General features: G+C 42.7%; 1 protein-coding gene and 1 long non-coding RNA gene across 4 annotated transcripts in view; one reads left to right on the top strand and one right to left on the bottom strand.

Annotated features, from left to right (window-relative positions):
- igsf9ba (immunoglobulin superfamily, member 9Ba) overlaps positions 1 to 22,710 on the bottom strand; it is a 189,937-nt gene that overhangs the window by 97,584 nt on the left and 69,643 nt on the right. For all 3 annotated transcript variants that reach the window (XM_034169130.1, XM_034169128.1, XM_034169129.1), the window contains exons 2-3: positions 21,229 to 21,426; positions 9,119 to 9,265 (exon numbers count right to left, since the gene is read on the bottom strand). In XM_034169130.1, coding sequence (XP_034025021.1) covers positions 9,119 to 9,265; positions 21,229 to 21,426 — 345 coding nt within the window. The remainder of the gene's footprint in view (positions 1 to 9,118; positions 9,266 to 21,228; positions 21,427 to 22,710) is intronic.
- Positions 3,535 to 12,368, top strand: LOC117509431. The gene is made up of 3 exons (XR_004560405.1): positions 3,535 to 3,545; positions 11,164 to 11,170; positions 12,290 to 12,368. It is a non-coding gene; the product is annotated as an uncharacterized LOC117509431 (long non-coding RNA).

Genomic DNA, 22,710 nt, shown 5'->3' with positions numbered 1-22,710 from the left:
TCCACACAACCTCCGTACGGCTCTGGAGGGCTTATGTATGCTTCAGGGGAAGGTGGGAGGGGTCGTTGAACGACCAGTGGAACGTCACTGTTACGCACAGGGTCGACAGGAGGGAGAGCCGCAGCAGCGCCCTGAGGGCGCGCTTCCACCTGCGCGGCGAGAGCCTCCACCCTGCGGTTAAGGAGGACGTTCTGCTCGGTCATTAAATCCAACCGAGCCGTGAAAACGGTGAGGATCCGCTGCAACTCACCGATCATTCCTCCTGCGGGCGCCTGTGCGCCCTGTTCTTCCATTGGCCGTTCAACAGCCGGTTGACGCCCCTCGGGATCCATGACGTTGGCCGAGATATCCTGTTGGGAAAGTGTAAGTACACGGACCCACAACAGGGGGCGCAAATGAACGGACAATAGAATAGGTCAAATAACAACACTTTACTGTTGCGAACGTGCACAACAAACACAACAGATTCCACAATAGATCAAAGGTCAAATTACAAGGTGTCGTGTGGGCAGGCTCGAAGATAGGAGACGCCTGTCCAAAGCAGAACCGGAACCACACGATTTCCTCCGCCACCAGACCCCGGGAATACTGGAGCCGCCAAGTCCCGAACTCCCAGGTGGCCACTGCCTCCGCGTGTCGGACCTGGTACTGCTGGCGAGGAACAAAAACACAATTAAACGTGGGTGCGTCTGCACCCAGCAATCTGCACGGCAGGGAAGCTACCTCCACCTCTCGTTGGAGAAAAAGTCTGTTATCACTCACAAAAATCACAACAAAAAGGCTTTCTATCAAGCAGTCAGGCTGAGGATATTACCTTTCAGGTAGAACGATATCTCGGCAAAGAGGTGGAGATGACGTCTTGCTGATATACCGATGCAGATCAGATGAGTGGTGACAGCTGTCACAGGTGATGAGTGTCAGCTGTCACCCCGGCTGCTCCTGTGAGGCGGCAGCGCCCTCTGGTGCCTGGAGCCCGCACTCCAGGCAGGGTGCCCTCTGGTGGTGGTGGGCCAGCAGTACCTCCTCTTCAGCAGCCCACACAACAATTTGACCTGAAACTCCCTCAAATCTGAAGCAATAAAACAATCTAACAGGTGAAAAAGAGACAAATCCTTGTACAAAGTATTTTTTTGTGTCTTCAAAGGTTATGTTTTCACAGAGAATTTGAGGCGCTTAATGCAGCCCCCCTCCATTTACAGGGAAGTGCAAGCGAAGGTTTAGGATTCGGAACAGAAACAGGCAGAATCCCTTCCACAGCACCAGTATGATGTGATCTGGATTGAATTACTTATCTGGATCTGCATTGCAAAATGAGCAAATGATCAGACGGGGGGGCTTTTTACAGCTTCTTTTGGGAAAACTGTGGTTTGAAGTGATGATTTATTTCTGCCGGGCAGACGATCCTCAAAAAAAAAACCTAACTGTTTTCCTGGAACCTGGTGAAAGTTTAAGCCTGGTCACAAACTATTAACCGAGGTGATCTGGGTAAAGATGTAGGGAGGGACCGATCCTGATCTGCGACTCATCACCGGATAAATGAGGTCGGACGGGTGGCGATAAGGAGAAGGGGAGTTGGTGGAGCGAGACTGAACGCCTGACAGGACGTGACAGAGAAAACAAGCGGTGCCTGGATGAACGTGACGCAGCAGAGACGCCAAAAAGCTCCAACACAAAAGCAGTGTCTCAATAATTCATCAAGGGAAACATTCTGTGATTTCAAACTGTTTTATTGCCTCATAAACTGAAAAATTTTGACTGGTGCTCAGACAAAAGCTTAAAAAAAAAAGCTTCACCACAACAGAATGAAATAAAAGCATCAATAAACACATTTTTGATTTTCCCTTATTTAAATCTGCACTTTGCCTTTTGTGGGGATGCATGTGGACTCAGACACGATGGACTCCTTAGTGGGTCACAAGAGCAAAGAACGCTGGGAAATAGGTTAAGAGGTAATGGATATGAGCTGGACTGTTTGTGCCGTTGTCTCCCTCAGTTTTCCCGATACGTCAGTGTAAACAAATCACCTGAGTTAACCAACCAGCCAATCTCAGTTTATGTGATTGACAAATATGAGGGATTTTTAATAACCCAACAAAATTCCAATTCTCTCCCCTTATAGACATCAGACCAGAGTAGGAGACCGCAGTCTCGTTTGAACCCTCCACGATATCGTGGGATTTGACCACTTACTTGGACCTCATTTAATATATACATAGCATAACTTCACACGGGTAAATGGTGTACTGTTTTGTTTTCTGCTGCAAGTGGTCGCGAAAAGTTTTTTTTTTCCAGTTCCCCGTGGAGAAGAAAAGACTAAGCGAATGGGAGACGTTGTGTTGGTAAGTGTTAGCCTACACAGCTAACCAGAGTAGCTCCATTCTCTCGCCTACAAGACCGCCTTGACACATTTGTGCTCCGGATCATAAACAAACCACAACACATGTCCACTTTCCCACCACATAGTCACTTTTTCTTTGCATTTTCACTTTGTGTGTAATTTGTCCAAAAACCATTTGAAAATGCTGTGGTTGGTCCCCTGGAAGTAGAGAAATTACATCATATCTTACCCCTTTAGTGCCCGCCCCCAGGGCTTAATTTGAGGAGGAGCAAGCCGGAGCGCGCTCGGGAACCTCTGACGTTGGCTCCGCCAGCTATTTATACTGGATCCGGTGATCCGCCACTTCTCTTGACTAACAAAATATTTTTTTTTAAAAATCACCGCGATTGCTCTCACTGCCACTCATACCGCCCTCCTGTCTGCTGTGCGGAATTGCGCCAAATCTGGCTACAGGCCCAGAGGCTACGCTCGCTGTTTTGATCCGGATGTTGACCGTAGCCGCAGAGCTCCGTGGCCACCGAGAGAGGACTTGGATTCTTTGCGGGTCCCGCATCCATACCCCGGAGGCAGTGAGCAAAGGGAGAGCTGCGCATTGTGTTCTGCGTGTGTCTGTTTATAATCTTCTCGCACAGAAGAAAAAAGAGAGTGTTTACACAAGAGAGAAAAGTGAGAAAATGTTAATGCCTGTTTGAGAAAAGTGTGTAGTGAGGGGTTTTACAGCCTTAAAACATCTATAATAATTGTAAAAAATAGCGCTGGCTACTTCGCGGATTTCGTTTATCGTGGGTTATTTTTAGAACGTAACTCCCGCGATAAACGAGGGACCACTGTACATCATTAAACAGGAATTTGTACTCTATCCGGATTTGGTGTGACTACTGTTATTAGGCCTACAATACATGCCCAGTTTATTTTCAGTGTGGCGCACAGCATTGTTCGCAAGCCCCCCCCCCCCCCTTTTTTTTTTCTGCACCGGAGCCACCCATCCTCTGTGCTCCGGGACCTCCCACTTTACAAATTAAGCACTGCCCGCCCCCAAACGAGACTGCGGTCTCCTATTATTTTCCGTCATGCATATCCTCACATGGTGTGGTAACATTGTGTGAAGTTTCATTGAAATGCACACACTACTGAACTGAATGAATGAATTGTTCTGTAATTTATGTTTGTAGCATGGCCCAAGCAGAGGGTCACCCCTTTGAGTCTGGTCTGCTTGAGGTTTCTTCCTCAGAGGGAGTTTTTCCTTACCACTGTTGCTCTGGGGGTTGGTAAGGTTAGACCTTACCTGTGTGAAGCGCTTTGAGGCAACTCTGTTGTGATTTGGCGCTATATAAATGAAAATAAACTGAAATTGAATTGAAAACCACTTTAGGAGGAGTTGCACTTTAGAGGGGAATATTATATCACGCATCAATTAGGCACAAAATTCCAATTATCTCCCCTTGCAGACATCAGATGAGAATTATTTTCCTTCTTGCAAATCCTCACATGGTGGGCTATCATTGTGTGAAGTTTCACCCAAATCCACACACTAGTTTAGGAGGAGTTGCACTTCCGAGGGCTATATTCACCCTTCTGAGTCTGGTCTGCTTGAGGTTTCTTCCTCAAAAATGCCAGAGGGAGTTTTTCCCTTACCACCATCGCGGTATGCTTGCTCAGGAGGGTTGGAAAGGTTAGACCTGACCCACGTGAAGCGCCTTGAGGCTAATCTGTTGTGTTTTGGTGCTATATAAATAAAATGAATTGAGTTGAACAGTATATCATGCATCAATTAGACAAAATTCAACTCAAAACCCCTTGAAGACATCAGACAGATATTAATTTCCTTCAGGCACATCCACACGTGGTGTGGTGCCACTGTGTGAAGTTTCACTGAAATCCACAAAACGGTTTATGAGTTGTGCTTAAAAAACCCATAGAGAGATGAACAGACAGATTTTTGTTTGGGGAGGTGCAATGATCTAAAAACATAGTTGTTAAATTTCAGCCAGCAACAGGTCTTCAGTGTTTTTATGTTACTCAGCAATGCTCCTTTTTCTTTTCTTTATTTTTGATCTCTGACGCTTTTAAGTTTCATGGAGGAGAAGAAGAGGCTGAGACATGATGGCAGAGGAGGACAGCAGGAGGACGGGAGGAGGAGGGAAGACAGAGAGAGGCCTCAGTGTCTTTTTCGGGCATGAGGCCTCGCCATCTGACACCTGCCACTGAGTGGGCACCAGTTTCCTGTCCGCTTGGCAGGAAGTTAAGGGCAACAAACAGGATCTGAAAGGAGTGTGCACAAACACCAACGGCTCAAGGAAATCGGAATCCTCCTGTGTGTTTGTGCGTGAGCAAACGGCACCTGCTTCGCTCACAGACACCCATTTAGAGGACAACGTAACGTCTTCACAGCCTTTCAAAGACGTCTAGACACCAAAATATCTGCTGGCACGTTTAAACGCCAAAAATGCACCAAGTAAAATAAAGATAGTCTCCCTTCCATTGTAAAGATTAAAACTCAGCATTAATTATCAATCGAAATCTTTTAGTGCTTTAAGCATCTGAAATAATTTTCCTGCTGAGATTAGACGATATATTGTTTTCAATCTTTCAAACTTCAAACTTGATTCTCTCAAGTCTCTTATTTGGTAAATTATTTTATTGTATTTGTAGTTTCTAATCATGTGACTATGCAACATTATAAAGTTTCTAATGTTGTTTGTATCCTGCAAACTGTGTCAATTTGTGTTTCATGATCATTATCTCCACAGCAGAAAGATAATGATCCAGGAAATACATGATTTAATTTTGAGGGTGATCCAGAATATATTCTGGAACTAAGATCCAAAAGAACGTGTGGCACATCATAACATTTAACTCAAAAAATTCCAAGGGGTGTTGATGAAATTTGGTGTGCAGATGGAGAATTTGATCATTTGATCAAATCAAATCAAATCAATTTTATTTATATAGCGCCAAATCACAACAAACAGTTTCCCCAAGGCGCTTTATATTGTAAGGCAAAAGCCATACATTAATTACAGAAAAACCCCAACGGTCAAAACGACCCCCTATGAGCAAGCACTTGGTGACAGTGTGAAGGAAAAAACTCCCTTTTAACAGGAAGAAACCTCCAGCAGAACCAGGCTCAGGGAGGGGCAGTCTTCTGCTGGGACTGGTTGGGCTGAGAGGAGAGAATCAGGAAAAAGACATGCTGTGGAAGAGAGCAGAGATCAATCACTAATGATTAAATGCAGAGTGGTGCATACAGAGCAAAAAGAGAAAGAAACACTCAGTGCATCATGGGAACCCCCCAGCAGTCTAAGTCTATAGCAGCATAACTAAGGGATGGTTCAGGGTCACCTGATCCAGCCCTAACTATAAGCTTTAGCAAAAAGGAAAATTTTAAGCCTAATCTTAAAAGTAGAGAGGGTGTCTGTCTCCCTAATCCGAATTGGGAGCTGGTTCCACAGGAGAGGAGCCTGAAAGCTGAAGGCTCTGCCTCCCATTCTACTCTTAAAAACCCTAGGAACTACGTGCTTTTTGTAGCGCGCCATTGCGGCTCCGTCCCAACGTGCGAATTCCTCCGCACGTCTTTCATTACAAAATCTCCTGTAACAGTGGAATGTGCCACAAAAGTGCTGATGTGCACCTCTTCTGCAATTTCTCTGGTAGTCAGACGACATCCCGGATCAACACAGCCTTCACTTTGGAAATGATCTGGTCATCTCAGCCTGTCGATGGCCGCTCGGAGCGCGGCGCACCCTCCGCCATTGTGCGCCATCCTTAAACCGGTTGTAACGCTCCTTAATCTGTGTGACGCCCAGAGTATCCTCACCGAAAGCCATCTGAATCTTCCGAATGGTTTCCACCTGACTGTCTCTCACAGTTTCTGGAAAAATTTGATTCAGCGCTGCTCCAGTCACTGAGCCATTTCCCTGACAATGAAAATCCGCCGAGGGGGCTGGACCAGTGCTCAATCAAAGCCTGCCCACAGGCGAATGACGCAACCGACAGGCGTGTAAAAACTCACGCATGCGCATGAAGGTTCAAGCTTGGCTGATGCAAGCGCACGATTCAAATCCATATAGTTTTTAAAAAAAATAAAAAGGTCAGATAGTTTTCTAACAGACCTCGTATATAAGCATTGGGGTCCAAATTACGACCTTGGCCTCTTTCAACTCATTTGTCTCAAAGTCAAATGAGTCTGGCCTTTTTTGACCCTCAAACATTTTTACCAGGTTTGGCCCAAATCAGATTAAAAACTCAGTTATCTCATTCACACATGGACAGACGGCCAAAGTCACACACAAAACCAAATATAACGCAATGCTAAAATACCCTCAGCCGTATGAGCATAACAACAGGAAACAGAATGTGACCTTTTGACCTCTTAAAATAGGCCAATGTTAGCCATCTTTGAAGTTGTCCAAGGTCTGTTTCCCAAGAATGTTTGCTGTAAATTTGACCACCTTGGTGGTCATAGGACTGGACTTATGCTGAGCACAGACAGACAGACAGACAGACGCAAAGCCTTCACAATACCCGATGGCCATATTTTGGCCTCGGGTAACACCCCTCGCTACACACTGATGGAATAAAACCACACAGGCACCCAATCGGTCACTGGGGTCATCAACACCGAGGCACAAAGAAACGTGCCACGTGTCCAAAATGTTGTATGTGACGCTCCCTCACAGTGCGGGTGATCCTCCTCATCACAGTCTCACTAAGTAACCGGTCACTTCTCACAATGTCATTCCAGCAGAACCCAAAGAGACCTGGTACCAAAGACATCCAGTCATCGTCTTGGGTCACTGGTTAGCATCCAAATCTTACAACCACACGTTATTTACGGCTAATCTTTCGCAGTAAAGACACAACACAGTAGAAAAGGTGCAGCATGAAGACTTCACTAATATTTATCATGCTTTAACGACATGTGGTGACATCAACTGTAGTGTTTTTACCCAACACGGGTAATCACACTATTACACGTGTTTTACGCATTTAGCCTGAATGTGACGTTGTGTCTATAAATGTCTTTATTTTTATGACAAAACAGAACAATGCTGTCAACAAAGTGGACGTAGTGACGATGACTATGACTCTCTATTTATACCTCGACTCTCCTTTCAGGTGTAAGAGCCTTTGTGGGTGTGGCCTCTTACCCAACCAAACAGCTTAACGGGAAACACTAGAACTACGTATGTTTGTGTCGTTGTAACCGTGACATGAAAAGCGTCGTCATCAGTTGGGGTTGCTGGTAGTTGTGCGTAACGGCTCGGATGCTGCAGAAAAGCCTGACGAGGTAAACAGCAGCAGTGAGACGGAGCAGTCAGGAGTTTCGAGTGAATAAAGATGAAGGAAGCTTCACAGATGCACATTCACACACAAACACACACACACGCCGACAAACGGCAAACAGCTCCAGAGTGTGCAGGTGACACTCGCTGACCTATCAGTGCTCAGGAAGCTCACTTAACCACAGACTAGAACACAGTGCAGAAATTCACTGCAGAGTAATAACAAAGTAATAACTGTGTAACAATGCAGTAACAGTGTAACGGTGTAATAACACTAACACACGTGGATAACCATTTATGAGCATCAGCTTTTTTTGCAGCACTTTGGAGTCAGCGTTTAAATGCAGGAATCACATCAGTTGCAAAACGTCATCAAACTGAACATGTAGGAGATTTGCACGGCGCCCATCTTGACGCAGCTGAAGAGGATTAAAACAGTTTCAGACCTGTGTTTTTGCACAGATAACCAATTGGCATCATCACCGGCAGAAGCCAGTTTTGCCTGTTTTGGCTGAATGAAGCAATCACATACAGCAAGCAATGGACACCATTGGTGGTCTTGTAAGGCGTTCAAAGAGGAGGGGAGGGGGGAGGGGAAAGATTCGGGGACCTGCCAGATGATTATTTGTCCATCTTCTCTTCTGTTTGAATTTAAAAGTCTTTATGTTAAATAACAGCACATGCTGTGGTGTGCACATGTGCTGTAGTGAGTTCCCCCTGTCTGTTGTAAAATGTGTACCCAGGGAAATGCAGTGTTAAAAATGACAGGTGCGACTTATATTCTGGAAAATACAGTACTCATTTAAAGGTGTGTGACAATGGCAAGTGATTAATGTTTCGATGTAAGGTTACATCTTCATCAGAGTGATGATAATGTAACCTTACATCGAAAAATTAGTCACTAGCCATTGTCACACACCTTTAAATAAATAATATAATCATGTAGACATCTGTGTTGCGCCGACGTTCCTTTACTCTACATTGTTTTGTCCTGCCCTGGTTGCACTGGATTGTTGTGGTTGGCAGAAGCATGGAGAACCTTGCACTCATTTGCAGCACTGCGATAGGCCCGGTGTCCTGTCCAGGGTGAACCCCGCCTCATAAGCGGGTATAGAAAACCAATAAGTGAATTATTTGCAACAGCAAAGATACAAAATCTTAATTCTTTAATTCTTAATTATGTTAAAATGTTTAACATTTTGCTATTTTGCCATTTGACATTACGTTATTGAAATGATTTCCTGAATCATAAAAGTCTTTCATTGTGTATGAAAAACAAGATAAAATATGCCTAAAACAAAACTTACAACAAAATATTTCATCCTCAGTTATCCACTCATGTCTGCACCAAACAACACTAAAATGGGATACCTATGGTGTCAGTATAAAGTGTCTACCGTGTGCTGTTAATGAGTTATTGGTCACATCTGACGCTGTACCTTGTGACAGAAGTTAAGTTTTTGTCCAATCCATGAGAGGGCACCGTGTCACTCACCATTGACCGTGAGGTGCACCCAGCTGCCATTGTGGAAGGTGTCGTACTGTTGCTCCAGCATCAGGACCCTGCATTCGTACCAGCTCTGGTCCTCAGAGCGAACCGGATCAATCTGCAGGGAGGCCTTCCCGTGCAGAGACGCTCTGCCTGGACACACACGCAAAACGTGAGTCACGCAGGTACAAAACACAGACCAAATATACGGGACAAAACCTCGGTGACATCACTCAGAGGTTTTCTACTCAGCGGGTTTGAACCTCAAATGATTTGACTTAAATGTCACCATACTGGCCTGACTCCGCCTAACTTACGGCCAAACCACACATGGATACAGAGGGGGAGCGTGAGCAGGAACGGTGTGGGACAAATGAAGCCAGAACACGGCCACCTATCTCAAAGTTTACGGCTCACGGGCTAACTTTGGTTTGGAGGCTTGAAAATGAGTGTTTTTCTAGTTTTCGTGGTTCTTATGGCTTGAGTGAAGATACTCCATCAGTGTAGCTAACATCAACAAGCTATCAATACTTGCTCGTTAATGCTAACAGTGCTAACATACAAATTAAATAATACTAAGACTTTCCTCAGTGGAAATACTGGAGCACCAACCTCTCTGATGGTACGTTAGTACCATTAATTGCACAATATTCCATATTATTATATGGCTGCGACGCTACACACGCTCTGATTGTTGATACCGGTCGAATATTCTCCCATACTGGACCAGTTACTATGACAACCAGAACGTGTATTTTCATTACAAACCAGGAAGCTAAAAACATGATTAGAAAAACCAAGTCAGACATGAACATACTCTATACATATCTAAACAGCATCGGAAAAAAACATAGATTGAAAGCTTACAAGCTAACGACTGGACCACCTGTTAGCAAGTTTTTCATGGAGGTGAAGAAAGTGAATGGGTCTGACTACGAGCCCAAATCCATCAGCATATTTGGGCGATATTGTGCGTGTGTTTGTGTATATATATATATATCTGTAGAAACACCTCAGTCTGATAATACCCCATAGAGACCGAGCAAGTGAGGTTAATAATCCTTTATTATTATATGGTATGGGATTTTGCCAACTTCTGATTGGCCCATTCGCCACTTTCTGAGCTGTACCACATGCCGAGTTGATCGCTGGTGGAGCCAAGTAGACCACGCGTGCGAAACGAGTACACCTCACGTGCAGCGTAGCGCTAGCTAATCAATCAACGCCTTCTATTGATAGTGACCAATCAGATAACGCGATACAACGCCTACTTTAGCTGTCAGTTTGTTGACCAGATGGCAGAAGACAGGTTTGCATCTGTTAGCGACGCTGACTTAAAACTAATTTTACATGAAAAAGAACACCAGCAGAAATAAACAGTCAGCAGCCAACCTGTTTCGCAAGTACGTCACTGAAAAGGGACATGCGCATAACTTTGAAACTTATGACAGACGGATGTTTGACGGAGTACTCGGTCGATTTTACATGGAAGCTAGACAGGCGAATGGCGAACTTTAGAAGAAAACAAGCCTGATGACTCTACATCACGGACTTAACAGGCATCTCCAGTCGATCAATGGGATGTCAGATGGTGCAGTATGATAGTAATAATAAACATTTGAAACTTGAGATTGATTTTTCAGTTTTAGTATGTTTGACAAACTCCCAATTTTCTTGTTTACCATATAATAAAGCAGTTATAGACTAAGACTAGGATGAAAAGTCACCAATCAAGGTTTAGGATCAAACATAAGTCATCAGGATCAAAGATCGGGAATTATGCTTCACAACTGGAACCTATGTTCAGTGATCAGAGTCAAAACTCACAGATCAGGTTCAAAGATGCATGATCCAGCCCATAGGGTTAGAATTAAAGACTAGTGATCAAGATCACAGATCAGAATCAAAGAACAGTGATCAAGATCATACATCTGTGAGCAAAACCAAAGGGGTAGGTACATTGTAAAAGATGAGTGGTCAAGATCACAGATCAGGATCAATGATGATAAATTATGTTCAAAACTGTATCAAGATTAAATGCCAGTGATTAGGATCAAAGTTCAAGATCAAATATTCGTGACCAGGAAAAAAAAATGTGAGGTCAGGATCGCGGATCAAGATCAAACATGAGCGATCAGGATCAAAGCAGAGAACAGATCAAAGAAACATGCCTGTGTTAACTGTTGGATAAGAGCCCTTTTTGTTATTTTATTTTTCCTTTGGGGATCAAAGGATCTTTGTGTTCCATGCTGAGTCTTCCAGCTCTGTCACGTTCCTTCTCAAAGCTCTGCTCTCTGACAGAATCCTGCAGTGCATAAGAGCTTTAGGCCCGGGGGACCCGTCCTGATGTGGATTCAGGCCTGTTAACTCGCTTTACAGCAGCAGCTTCTCCATCTTTGACAAACGGCAGCTCTGGCTTCATCCCCACCCTTCACGCCGCCGCCCACCCCACTCAGCACTTCAATGCGGCGGCAAAAATAGACTTGACTTTTTCAAGACAAGTTACCTTTTTAGTGCCAGACTGTGCTCGCCGTTCCCTTTTCTCCCACTTTGCTTTATTGATTTCCTGCTAACAAAAAGTGTCTGTTTTCTAACCCAAATATGGCAGCAATCTCACGGTCGGGGTATCTGTGCGCCGCAGCGCTGCTAGCTTGGCAGGAAGAAGTACATCTACACATCAAAGACGGGGAAAACACTCCGTTTCAGAAGTGAAGGTTTTAGTCTGTTGGGCTGTCAGCGGCGGCGGGCTGGAAGCTCGCAGACGGACAGCTTAAACTTTTCACCACGCCTGGTTTTCTCAACTTCTCTTATCCCTCCTGATTTTCCTCTTTTAGAATTCCAATTTATCCTGAGCCTTAAAGGGGGAAGAGAAGAAGAAGAAGTGGGGACGTTACACTTTTAAACATTTAATTTCTAAAGCAGGGAGATGAAATATTTAAATTCACCTGAAGGCAGCAGGTCTGTCTTCAGGCCACATGGTTCTTTGTTTCTGATTTTTTTTTAAACGCAACTTTAAATTTAAATCCAGCATTTTTAATTTGGTTAAACATATTTAATTAAGTGGCATTAAGCCACAGTAGGTGTTATTACCTCCAACAACCAACACAGGGCAGACGTAATGGCATCCTAAGTTTTATCTGAACACACGACATCAGCATCTATAATGTATTTGCTAAGTGGCAACCTCCAGAGCTGAAATGAAGCCAACACAGAAGTGTCAAATCCTGCAGTTCCTTGAGTGGCCACTTGAGGTTGGCCCCAAAAACGTCTTGCTTCCCGTAGTACCCCACATTAAAATGTCCAACTTTAAATGAAAAATTAATTTAAAAATAATTAAGGGTGTGGTTATTTTGAGTGACAGTCATGTATAGGTGTCTCAAGTCCACAGCCCCGTTAGCACAAGCAGCTAGCTGTTGTGGACTCGAACCTCTTTATCCTTTCTGAGCATATTTATTATAAATATACTCTGCTATTAATTGTACAAACAAACCATCTAAGATGTCTGTGCTCCAGTATTTCTGTTGTATGTTTATGTATGTTAGTAGTGTTAGCACTAATTAACAGCTATTGATAGCTTGGCGATGTTTGCTACACTGACGGTTCCATGGTTATTGAGGCAGAATGCTGGTCATCATTTTTAACAGCTGCCCATTATGAAAACCACTCAACAGGTGAGTAAAAACACCTTTTAAATACTTTTTGTATCGATGCAACTTGGTATGAAGTCATTTTAACAAGAAGACACACAACGATCATAGAAATGGTTAAACTGTGATTCCGTTGTGTGAACTAAGGGACTCAAGTGTGCTTTCAGCGCTGGTTTTAGCCTTCACAAGCGCTAATTAAACCCTGCCACAGATATGCTAAATATAAAAGTGTAAAAATCTTTGATTCATGACATTTTGCATTCAGATTGTAACTCTGAAGGAGCAGATCTGAAAATGAAAATAATCCGGCTGGAACTCTTTTGCAAATAAAATGATTATTAGAAGGATCACACTGTGCAAAAACTGTAATACCATGATATAATGCAAGCACCGTCGAAAAAGTGAATAATACGGTGATATTAATTTTAGGTCAAATTGCCCACCTCTACTTAAACTCGCTCTTCAGAAAGCCCGTGGTTGATATCTCAGATGGTTTGCCCAAAATATAGACAGTATTTACAGGCTACGATATGAGCTATAAATCTGCCGCAGCAGGTGGCACCAAGCAGACTAGTTCAGAATAAAAAGTTAGATTATACACCTTTTCAGGAAGCGTATACTATTCAACATTCCCATAATGCATTTCATTTTTTTCATGAATCCCCTTGCACTGATATGTTAGTATGACTAATAATGGATTGTTTCCTTGACAACCCTATCCAGGGACTAGAACATGGTTAAAATGAAGAAAAGGACATATAGTCGCACCTTCACAAAGAGAAGGAGAACAGCGACACCTAAAGGAGAGCAGCTTAATTCCATTTTTTTTTTTCTCCCTGTACTGTATCCATGCGTCAGGACACCGAGGATATTCCATGGAAAATTCTGCCTGAAAAGGGGGTGGGTGGATGTAGGGGCGCGCGGCTGATACTACATTCATCAGAATGCCTGATTTCACCACAAGTAACTCACCCGTTTCACCTGTCATTGTTATTATCAAGCAATGACTAAAGATAAAAAAAAACAAACATTATGTGCATGTATAAAATAATTAATGAATTAATAATAATAATTCTCCATACAAAACAAAGGTTATTGTGGGTCACCCGGTACAGTTAGTGCACACTGAAGATGTTGTCACAGCTTAAGACAAAGAGAAAAACTTTGTGATAAATCATTATTGTTTTATTTTTACAATGTGTTGGAGGTCACAAAATTAATTTAATTTAGGGTGGCCACTTATGAAACTTCAAATAAAGTGGTGTGCAGATGCTCGGGGGGGGGGGGGGGGCCCGACACACAGATACAGTAATTTTTTTCAAACTTGTATTTGTGTTCTGTCATTAATATATTTGTTATAATTTCACATAATTTTTTTCTTCACTTGCTATTTTTTAGCCCTACCAAGAAAAAAAAAAAAACTGTGGAGCCGCCACTGTCGATATGGACCTTTAAACTGCAGTGTGCAGGTTTCCCCCCAACTTGAATACAGTGTATTTAATTTTCTTTTTCTACACTGTGGACAGTATTCATGGTTAATTCATGCTGTTCATTTTGTATGACACATATTCACTTTATTCACCAACAGCTTCAACATCCTCTGAAGCTGCATGAACCCATCAGACCTCCCACAGAGCACCCAGTGTTATGATCACACGCAGTCCCCACACTGCGCTTTAATTGACGTGATGACACCAGCCATATTTTCGTTGCATCTGTTCACTGGTAATTCCTCAGCAGTGGACATCACGCCACATGGCAGCAGCTCAGGGCCAGAGAACCCATGTGATGTTGCTTGGAAATCCCTGGTCGGTCACAGCGAGCTGTTCATCATACGATTAAACAGGCTGCAGTACCCAAAGTCACCACTGCACATTTCCAAGGTGGCCAGTCATCAGCATTTCTGACATTTTTCTGATTTTACCATTTTAAATGTGCACGGCTGCTGCAAGTAATCATTTTTACTTCTTCACACTTGTGGAACTTGTGGATATTTGTTTTTAAGCTGCAAGATCATTCCATCATTATCTGCACATGCTTATCTTCACATTATTGCATTCATGCACACAAATCAGTACCACCCCAGACCTGCTGGTGGCGCTACAGTTATTTCTGCTTCACATTAGCTTTAGTAAATTAGCTGCATTTATGATAAAAGAGTTGTACATTTCCTCATGCACATTTGTGGGTTTTTATACTTTGGTGTCAACAGGAAACTTATTTGTTGCACAATTGCAACACATATTGTTACCATTAGCTTCACCTGTCATTTGCCTGCACAAACGTCCTTACTTTTGCATAAAGTAAAAAAAAACTTTAACTTTGGATCCGATGCACCTGTGCAGTGCTCGTAGCGTCGTCCTGCGCAACGTGTCTTAACTGCAACAATAAAGAAGATGAATGTCTTTCATTTTTTGTTTGACCTGTTACACAAAATACTGCAAGTATAAACACTCCTTCTTATACTACCATTCAAAAGTTTAGAAACACAAGGCAGAAATTTAGGAGGGCATGACCTAAACAGTGAGGTCATCAGGTGCGAGAAGTTGCAGCTTGTGTCAAAATACTGAGTACCGAGCTCCAGTATTATATAAGCCCAAATATTATTTTGCATTCACTGACCCCGTGACCTAATTAATATCCAAACCAGGTCATTATTGCTATGGTGATTGCTCTTTTATCATTGGTTGCGCTAATAGGATTAATAAATGGAATAGTGTTGACAGTGTTGAATGTTTGGTCTCCAAAGTAAAGGTCAAACAAGGTCTACGTCTACTGGATTCTATGACATGCGATGTATGTTACCCCGTAACGTGATAAGTAAGGATGATACATGGTCCAAACTATTCCTTTGTAAAACCGTGTTAACTCAACTAGTAATTTGCATCACTTTTTACCAAAATTGGAGCAACTTTAACTTTTGACCCCTGTACAAAATGAAACTGACCTCTGTCACCATTCTTGCTGTTTTTATCCCGTAACTCCATAGAATTCAGTCACAGATAGTCCAAACTATACCTTTTTGGAATCTTTATGATCAGGCAAATAATGTGGAATATTTTTCAATATGATTGGAGCATCTTTTAATTTTGACCTCTGTGTAAAGCTTCAATTGACCCCTACCTGACCACTGATTGAAAATTCAAAGAGGATTGTCTGAGGAGTATTTCTGCCGAATTTGATGCTTTTATCACCATTTGCAGGATTCCCCTCTAAATATTCTCTTATCCACTGCACTATATCCTGATAGGCAAGAAGTGATTCAATTTTCAAGGTCAAAGGTCAAAGTCAGGAAAAATCTTGGAATATTGGAAAGGTCCCTCTCCTTTACCACTGAATGAATTCCCAAAAATTCACAACTCTGTCAAAAAGATCGATCATTATGTAGGATGGTATCCCTTATGATCTGACAAAGTTTGATCCAGATTACAGATTTTGTGTCCATTTAAATTTAACATTGAAAACCCTGTTTAATGTGTGTTTTACATTATATCTTCATCAAATGTGCCCCAATCACTCTCATGTTTGAAAGTGAGCTGCAGATTGTCACTCACTATCACCTGATACAGTTTTATCTGGATCTGGTCCGGATTGTGGATTTTGTGGACATTTGAATTTAATATTGAAAATTCCATTTGGTGTACATTTTGCATTGTATCTCAATCAAAAGTGCCTCAATCACTCTCATTTTTCTGTTGTGGATTTAAGTTATCAGTTGGAAACCAAGTGCCAAAAAGCAAAGACAAATTGTGCAAAGCAGAGATAACCAATGTTCTGTGAAAATTATCTGAGAAAGAATTCAGAAACTGAAAAAAACAAACCCGCCAACACCACAAAATATACTCAACAAAAATATAAACGCAACACTTTTGGTTTTGCTCCCATTTTGTATGAGATGAACTCAAAGATCTAAAACTTTTTCCACATACACAATATCACCATTTCCCTCAAATATTGTTCACAAACCAGTCTAAATCTGTGATAGTGAGCACTTCTCCTTTGCTGAGATAATCCATCCCACCTCACAGGTGTGCCATATCAAGATGCTGATTAGACACCATGATTAGTGCACAGGTGTGCCTTAGACTGCCCACAGTAAAAGGCCACTCTGAAAGGTGCAGTTTTATCACACAGCACAATGCCACAGATGTCGCAAGATTTGAGGGAGCGTGCAATTGGCATGCTGACAGCAGGAATGTCAACCAGAGCTGTTGCTCGTGTATTGAATGTTCATTTCTCTACCATAAGCCGTCTCCAAAGGCGTTTCAGAGAATTTGGCAGTACATCCAACCAGCCTCACAACCGCAGACCACGTGTAACCACACCAGCCCAGGACCTCCACATCCAGCATGTTCACCTCCAAGATCGTCTGAGACCAGCCACTCGGACAGCTGCTGAAACAATCGGTTTGCATAACCAAAGAATTTCTGCACAAACTGTCAGAAACTGTCTCAGGGAAGCTCATCTGCATGCTCGTGCGTCCTCATCGGGGTCTCGACCTGACGCCAGTTCGTCGTCGTAACCGACTTGAGTGGGCAAATGCTCACATTCGCTGGCGTTTGGCACGTTGGAGAGGTGTTCTCTTCACGGATGATGCAAAGGAGATGTATTGCACTGCATGAGGCAAATGGTGGTCACACCAGATACTGACTGGTATCCCCCCCATGAAACAAAACTGCACCTTTCAGAGTGGCCTTTTATTGTGGGCAGTCTAAGGCACACCTGTGCACTAATCATGGTGTCTAATCAGCATCTTGATATGGCACACCTGTGAGGTGGGATGGATTATCTCAGCAAAGGAGAAGTGCTCACTATCACAGATTTAGACTGGTTTGTGAACAATATTTGAGGGAAATGGTGATATTGTGTATGTGGAAAAAGTTTTAGATCTTTGAGTTCATCTCATACAAAATGGGAGCAAAACCAAAAGTGTTAACTTTGATTCAAGTGCATTTGAGCACATGTAATTTAACTTATGAAAAACCACTTTGAACAGGACTTTGACGTTGAAAATTCTTTCCAAGGTAAAATTTTGTGGAATTAGAAACTAGTGTAGGCAGAGGTTTGCGCTCTATAAGCGCGGTGCTCTAGTCAAGAATGAAACAGGGTTGATGCACAGCAGCACTATAATATATACAGCACACGCTATAAACGGCACTGGCCTCATAATTAGCTTTGCAGCAGAGAAGGAAATCTAATCTAGACATTTCCAGGATGACTCGAGCGCTGCAGGAATCCACGAAGGTTTGCAGGAACACATCCTCACGTTTGCTGCACTAAAATGTTTGATTACGCAGGCTGACAAACTTTATGTTATTGAAATCACAATCGTCCAGGTCAGAATCAGAACAGTTTTACACCCTATGGGCATTGTTTTGGTTTTAATACAGTGAACGTGGACATGCACGAACGGCGGAGTGCATGTAGCCAGCGGGAAAATGTCATCGCTTCTAACTTGCATCAATATTAAACGACAAAAGGCCAGAAGTCAGTCGAGGCTTTTTTTCTGAATCTTACAGTTCATAAAAAAACCCAAAACAAAAACATCTATAAGTTCAGGTCAAAGACTGCCCAACAATCATTTTATCCTTTTGCAATTCAGGTCTGCTTTTTAACTAATTTAAAGCTGTTCTGTGTGCACCACATTTCAGAATGACTATAACTTAGCCGAGCAATATGGCAGACACAGAGGGCCCTATCTTGACAATATATGGCGCTTTGTCTAAAGCACATAGCCCAAGTGCAGTTGGGGTGTGTCTAACATCACACTGCTATTTACACTGTATGGAATTTGAGTGTGATGATGTGTGAAGATGTATATATTCTTGTAATCAAGTCAGGGTGTGTCTGTACATAATAACTCAATCACGTTGCCACCTGTCATCAACTTTAAGAACTGTAGTGGTCAGGAATCTAGTGCACTGCTCTTAAGAAATCAAACTCAAGTGAGATGTTTCCTGGCAAATTCATGTGGTTTGTGCTAAAAGTGCACCAGTGGAGAGCAGCTGCCAAAGCTCCCTGTGGTGAAGCAGTGAAGCAATAGATTGCTTTTTTTTTTTTATCACTCAGTTTTTTTAGTAGCCATTGGTTAATGCGCTTGGTTTCAGTGCAGAAGGTTCCGGGTTTCAAATCCCACCCCTGCCACATTTCTCCATGTATGTGGAGTTGCGTCAGGAGGGCATCCGGCGTAAAACCTGTGCCAATTCAACATGCAGATCCACCTTGGATTTGCTGTGGCGACCCCGAGTGCAAACAAGGGAGCAACCGAAGGGACGTACTAGTAATCGTGCAGCAGATAACTGAAACAATCGTGCAAATGGTGATACAAGCACCAAAGGTTGGCACAAATACTCCTTAGACATTGCTCTTTTGAACAAACCGACTGGCCACTTGAATTTTCAGTAGGTGGCCAGGTAGGGTAAATTGAAGAATTACACAGGGGTCAAAATTAAAAATACTGAAATCATTTTGAAAACTACACCACGTTATTTGTGTGATCGTAAAGATTCCAAAAAGTTATAGATTGGGCTATCTATGACTGAATGATTAGGAGTTATGGGGTAAAAACAGCAAAAATGGTGACAAAGGTCAGTTTCAGTTTGTACAGGGGTCAAAGTTAAAGTTGCTCCAATTTTGGTAAAAAAATGATGCAAATTATTAGTTGAGGTAACAGGGTTTTAAAAAGGAATAGTTTGCACCATGTATCATGCTTAGTTATCATGTTACAGGGTGACATACAAGGTCTATTAGAAAAGTATCCGACCTTATTATTTTTTTCAAAAACCATATGGATTTGAATCACGTGTGATTGCGTCAGACAAGCTTGAACCCTCGTGCGCATGCGTGTTTTCCACCCTGTCGGCTGTGGTCATTCGCCTGTGAGCAGGCTTTGAGTGAGGAGTGGTCCAGCCCCTCTGCGGGATTTTCATTGTCAGGAAATGGCGGAATGATTTGGGCTTTTTTTCCATCAGAATTTTTTCAGAAACCTTTAGAGACTGGCAGCTGGAAACCATTAGAAAAATGTATCTGGCTTTGGTGAAAATTTTACGGGCTTCACAGAGAATAAGGACTGTTACTCCAGCTTTAAGGACGCTCGGCGCGCCGCGCTCTGTGCCGCCATCGAGAGCCACAAACCACCGGATCATTTCTAAACGGATGGCTCTGTGGAGCCGGGACCGTCGTGTGCACTTTCTCTGGTTATCACAAGAGCTGGACATCAGCCATTTTCCAGCAGATTTCACTTTTAACAAGAGATTTTGTCATGGAAAGCCGAGCGGAGGCTTCGCGCGTCACGATGGATTCGCTACTGGAGCGAGACAAAACCACCTCCATTTTGGTCTCACAGGATGGCTTTGAGATGGCGTTCAGACAGCTGTCGGTGGTTTTTCCATCGAGTGATTATCCGAGAAATTGTGGATGTGCCTGGACATGCCAGAACATGTCCCGTGAGGCTTCATCACGGCGTTCGCGTTGCGCGGAATTCCTCGGCACAATGAACGGCACATTCCACTGTTACAGGAGTTTTTGTCATGGAAGAGGAGTGGAGGCTTCGCGCGTCGCGGCGGTGCCGCATGGCGTACAGCAACGCTCACAGGGGGTTGTTTTGACCATTGGGGTTTTTACGTAATTATTGTATGGCCTTGCCTTACAATATAAAGCGCCATGGGGCAACTGTTTGTTGTGATTTGGCGCTATATAAATAAAATTGATTGATTGATTGATAAGGAGTATTTGTGCCACCTTTGGTGCTTATATCACTATTTGCACGATTTTGCTCTAAATATTCTCTTAGCCGCTGCACTATAACATTAGTTAAAATTACAACACTTATTGAATTTGTCAAAATGACTCAACTGGGAGAGTAACGCTTCAACAGTGCTTTATTAAAGTATTTTCCTGGTGGTAATATGGAAATTCTGAGTTACCATTTTTCATTGAATGCAGCAATGTCATGAGTAAAATCATGTCATTTGTAAAATTTCAGAAACTACCAGCAATAAAATTTGCTGTAATTTCCCAGGTAGGGAAAAAAATGATATGATATCACGATATTTAACTTTATGACTTGAGAATTGATTTTTAGAAGTCCAGAATCTAATTGAAAGTCATCTGCTGGTGGAAACAAGGTGGAAATGTAGTACCACTTTCATTCAGCAGAGGGCGCAAAGTATTGTAGACTTTATCTGAGAATTCTGAAAAAAATAATTCAACATATTGCAGAGTTCCCTGCAATTTATGATATACAGATTGTACAAGTTTATTATGTAAGTTTGCCCTATGTTCTACTGTTAAAAAGAAAAATCACAGGACACTATAATATCAAATTGCAATACTTGTGCATTACGCAAGTACTGGAACATGTATCATACCAGGAGATAAATGTATCGTCTCAGCCCAAGTAATACTGCGATATACTGCAAAAGGTACTTTATAAAAGCTTATATGAGGAAGGCAGCACAGAGGTCTTACCTGTGTACTCTGGGTCCACATGAGGAGGATAAAAGCGGAAGTTGATGAAGAAAGGAATAGGCACTCCGAACTTGAACCACTCCACTACATAGGGGGGCTGCTGGCCATCCAGGGGAGGGGACACGTCACACCCCAGGATCACGCTCTCTCCAGCTCGCGCCGTCACAAACCGGGGCTCCTCTCTCACTCCGTGGGCACCTGGGATCAGGAGAGGCAGTGTTCACAACAAGCAGGAAATCTGAACGTCTGCCTCAATGGAGCACAACGCGAACAACATGCTCACAAAGTAAAACATGGTCACTGCAACACAATAACCACACAGCAGACAAAGACTGAAATAAATCAGAGAATCTCATAGAAAAGCTAATTTTTAGGTATGCCAGAAATAAGCTGTTTTGAAGGCTGTAGCCCTTTAATTGGAAAGGAGATGCTGCTGGCCACGCCCCCTCTCAATTTGAAAAAGCCACTGTTTGTTTGTCTGTTTGTTTTGCTGAAATATATCTGCGGCATGTGTCACGGATATCTAAAACGAGCCGTTTCAGGCACAGATGTTTCCTATAGCAGGACCATTTGGAAAAGTGGACATAAGATTGTGATACTTTGAGGATATTTAACTCCAAACTCCAACCGTGTTTAACGGGGAAAAATAGATTTGACACAGCGTGACCACTTTAAGACTTCTTTGCATTGCTGCTATGAACTAAATAAGCTGTAGGATGTCAGACTCCTTTCTCTCCTCTCAGACAGCATGATCATAATAAATGTAATTATAATTAGATTTATTATAATTTATTATAATTAATTATAATTATGTTGTTTACTCTGTTGGTAAACAACAGTCCTGTCTACTGAAATAATAGTAAAAATAATTACAGTGAGCAGGACGATGACAATAAGCCGCAGCTGTAACCAAGGACCAAAACTGTTCCTGCGGTTTGTGAACGTAACAACGCAGATCATCGGCTTTTCTCGTCCTTCTGCAGAATCGTTATCCGTCGCCTGCATCTGCTGGTGTTTTGCGATGAAGCCACATTGCACAGTGTGAATGAGCTACCAAAGGGCTCCATTGATCATCGCTGGCTGCTGCTCAGATGAGCTTTACTATGAGTGGCACAGGTGCTGGCGTTTTGCCATGAAGGTCCAGGCACGCTGCCGAGCGCTGACCTATCAGATGACTGAAAGGTCATGCCACTTCAGCCTGCAGTGTGAACGTACGTTCACACTGGGATTTTTTTTTTTTTGAGTAGTTTTAGTTTTAAGATTTGATCATTTAAAAATCCTACATCAGTTCATGTTAAGCACCGAAGTTGCTTTCCGTCACTCGCATTGATTGCTTCATTTAGGTTTGTTATCCTGTCACTCGTAGTTAACTCACAAGCCCCAAAAATATTAATCCACATATTTCACGTGTGACCATTCTTGCGGTGCGATTTCACAGCAGTCACTGATTTGACTCGAGTGTCTCTGATTGAAATCTGATTC

Source organism: Thalassophryne amazonica, chromosome 4 (genome assembly GCF_902500255.1).
Source record: "Thalassophryne amazonica chromosome 4, fThaAma1.1, whole genome shotgun sequence".
Classification (NCBI taxonomy): Eukaryota; Metazoa; Chordata; class Actinopteri; order Batrachoidiformes; family Batrachoididae; genus Thalassophryne; species Thalassophryne amazonica.
Note: the sequence above shows the minus strand (reverse complement) of the source record. Positions and strands in the feature narration are given on the sequence as shown.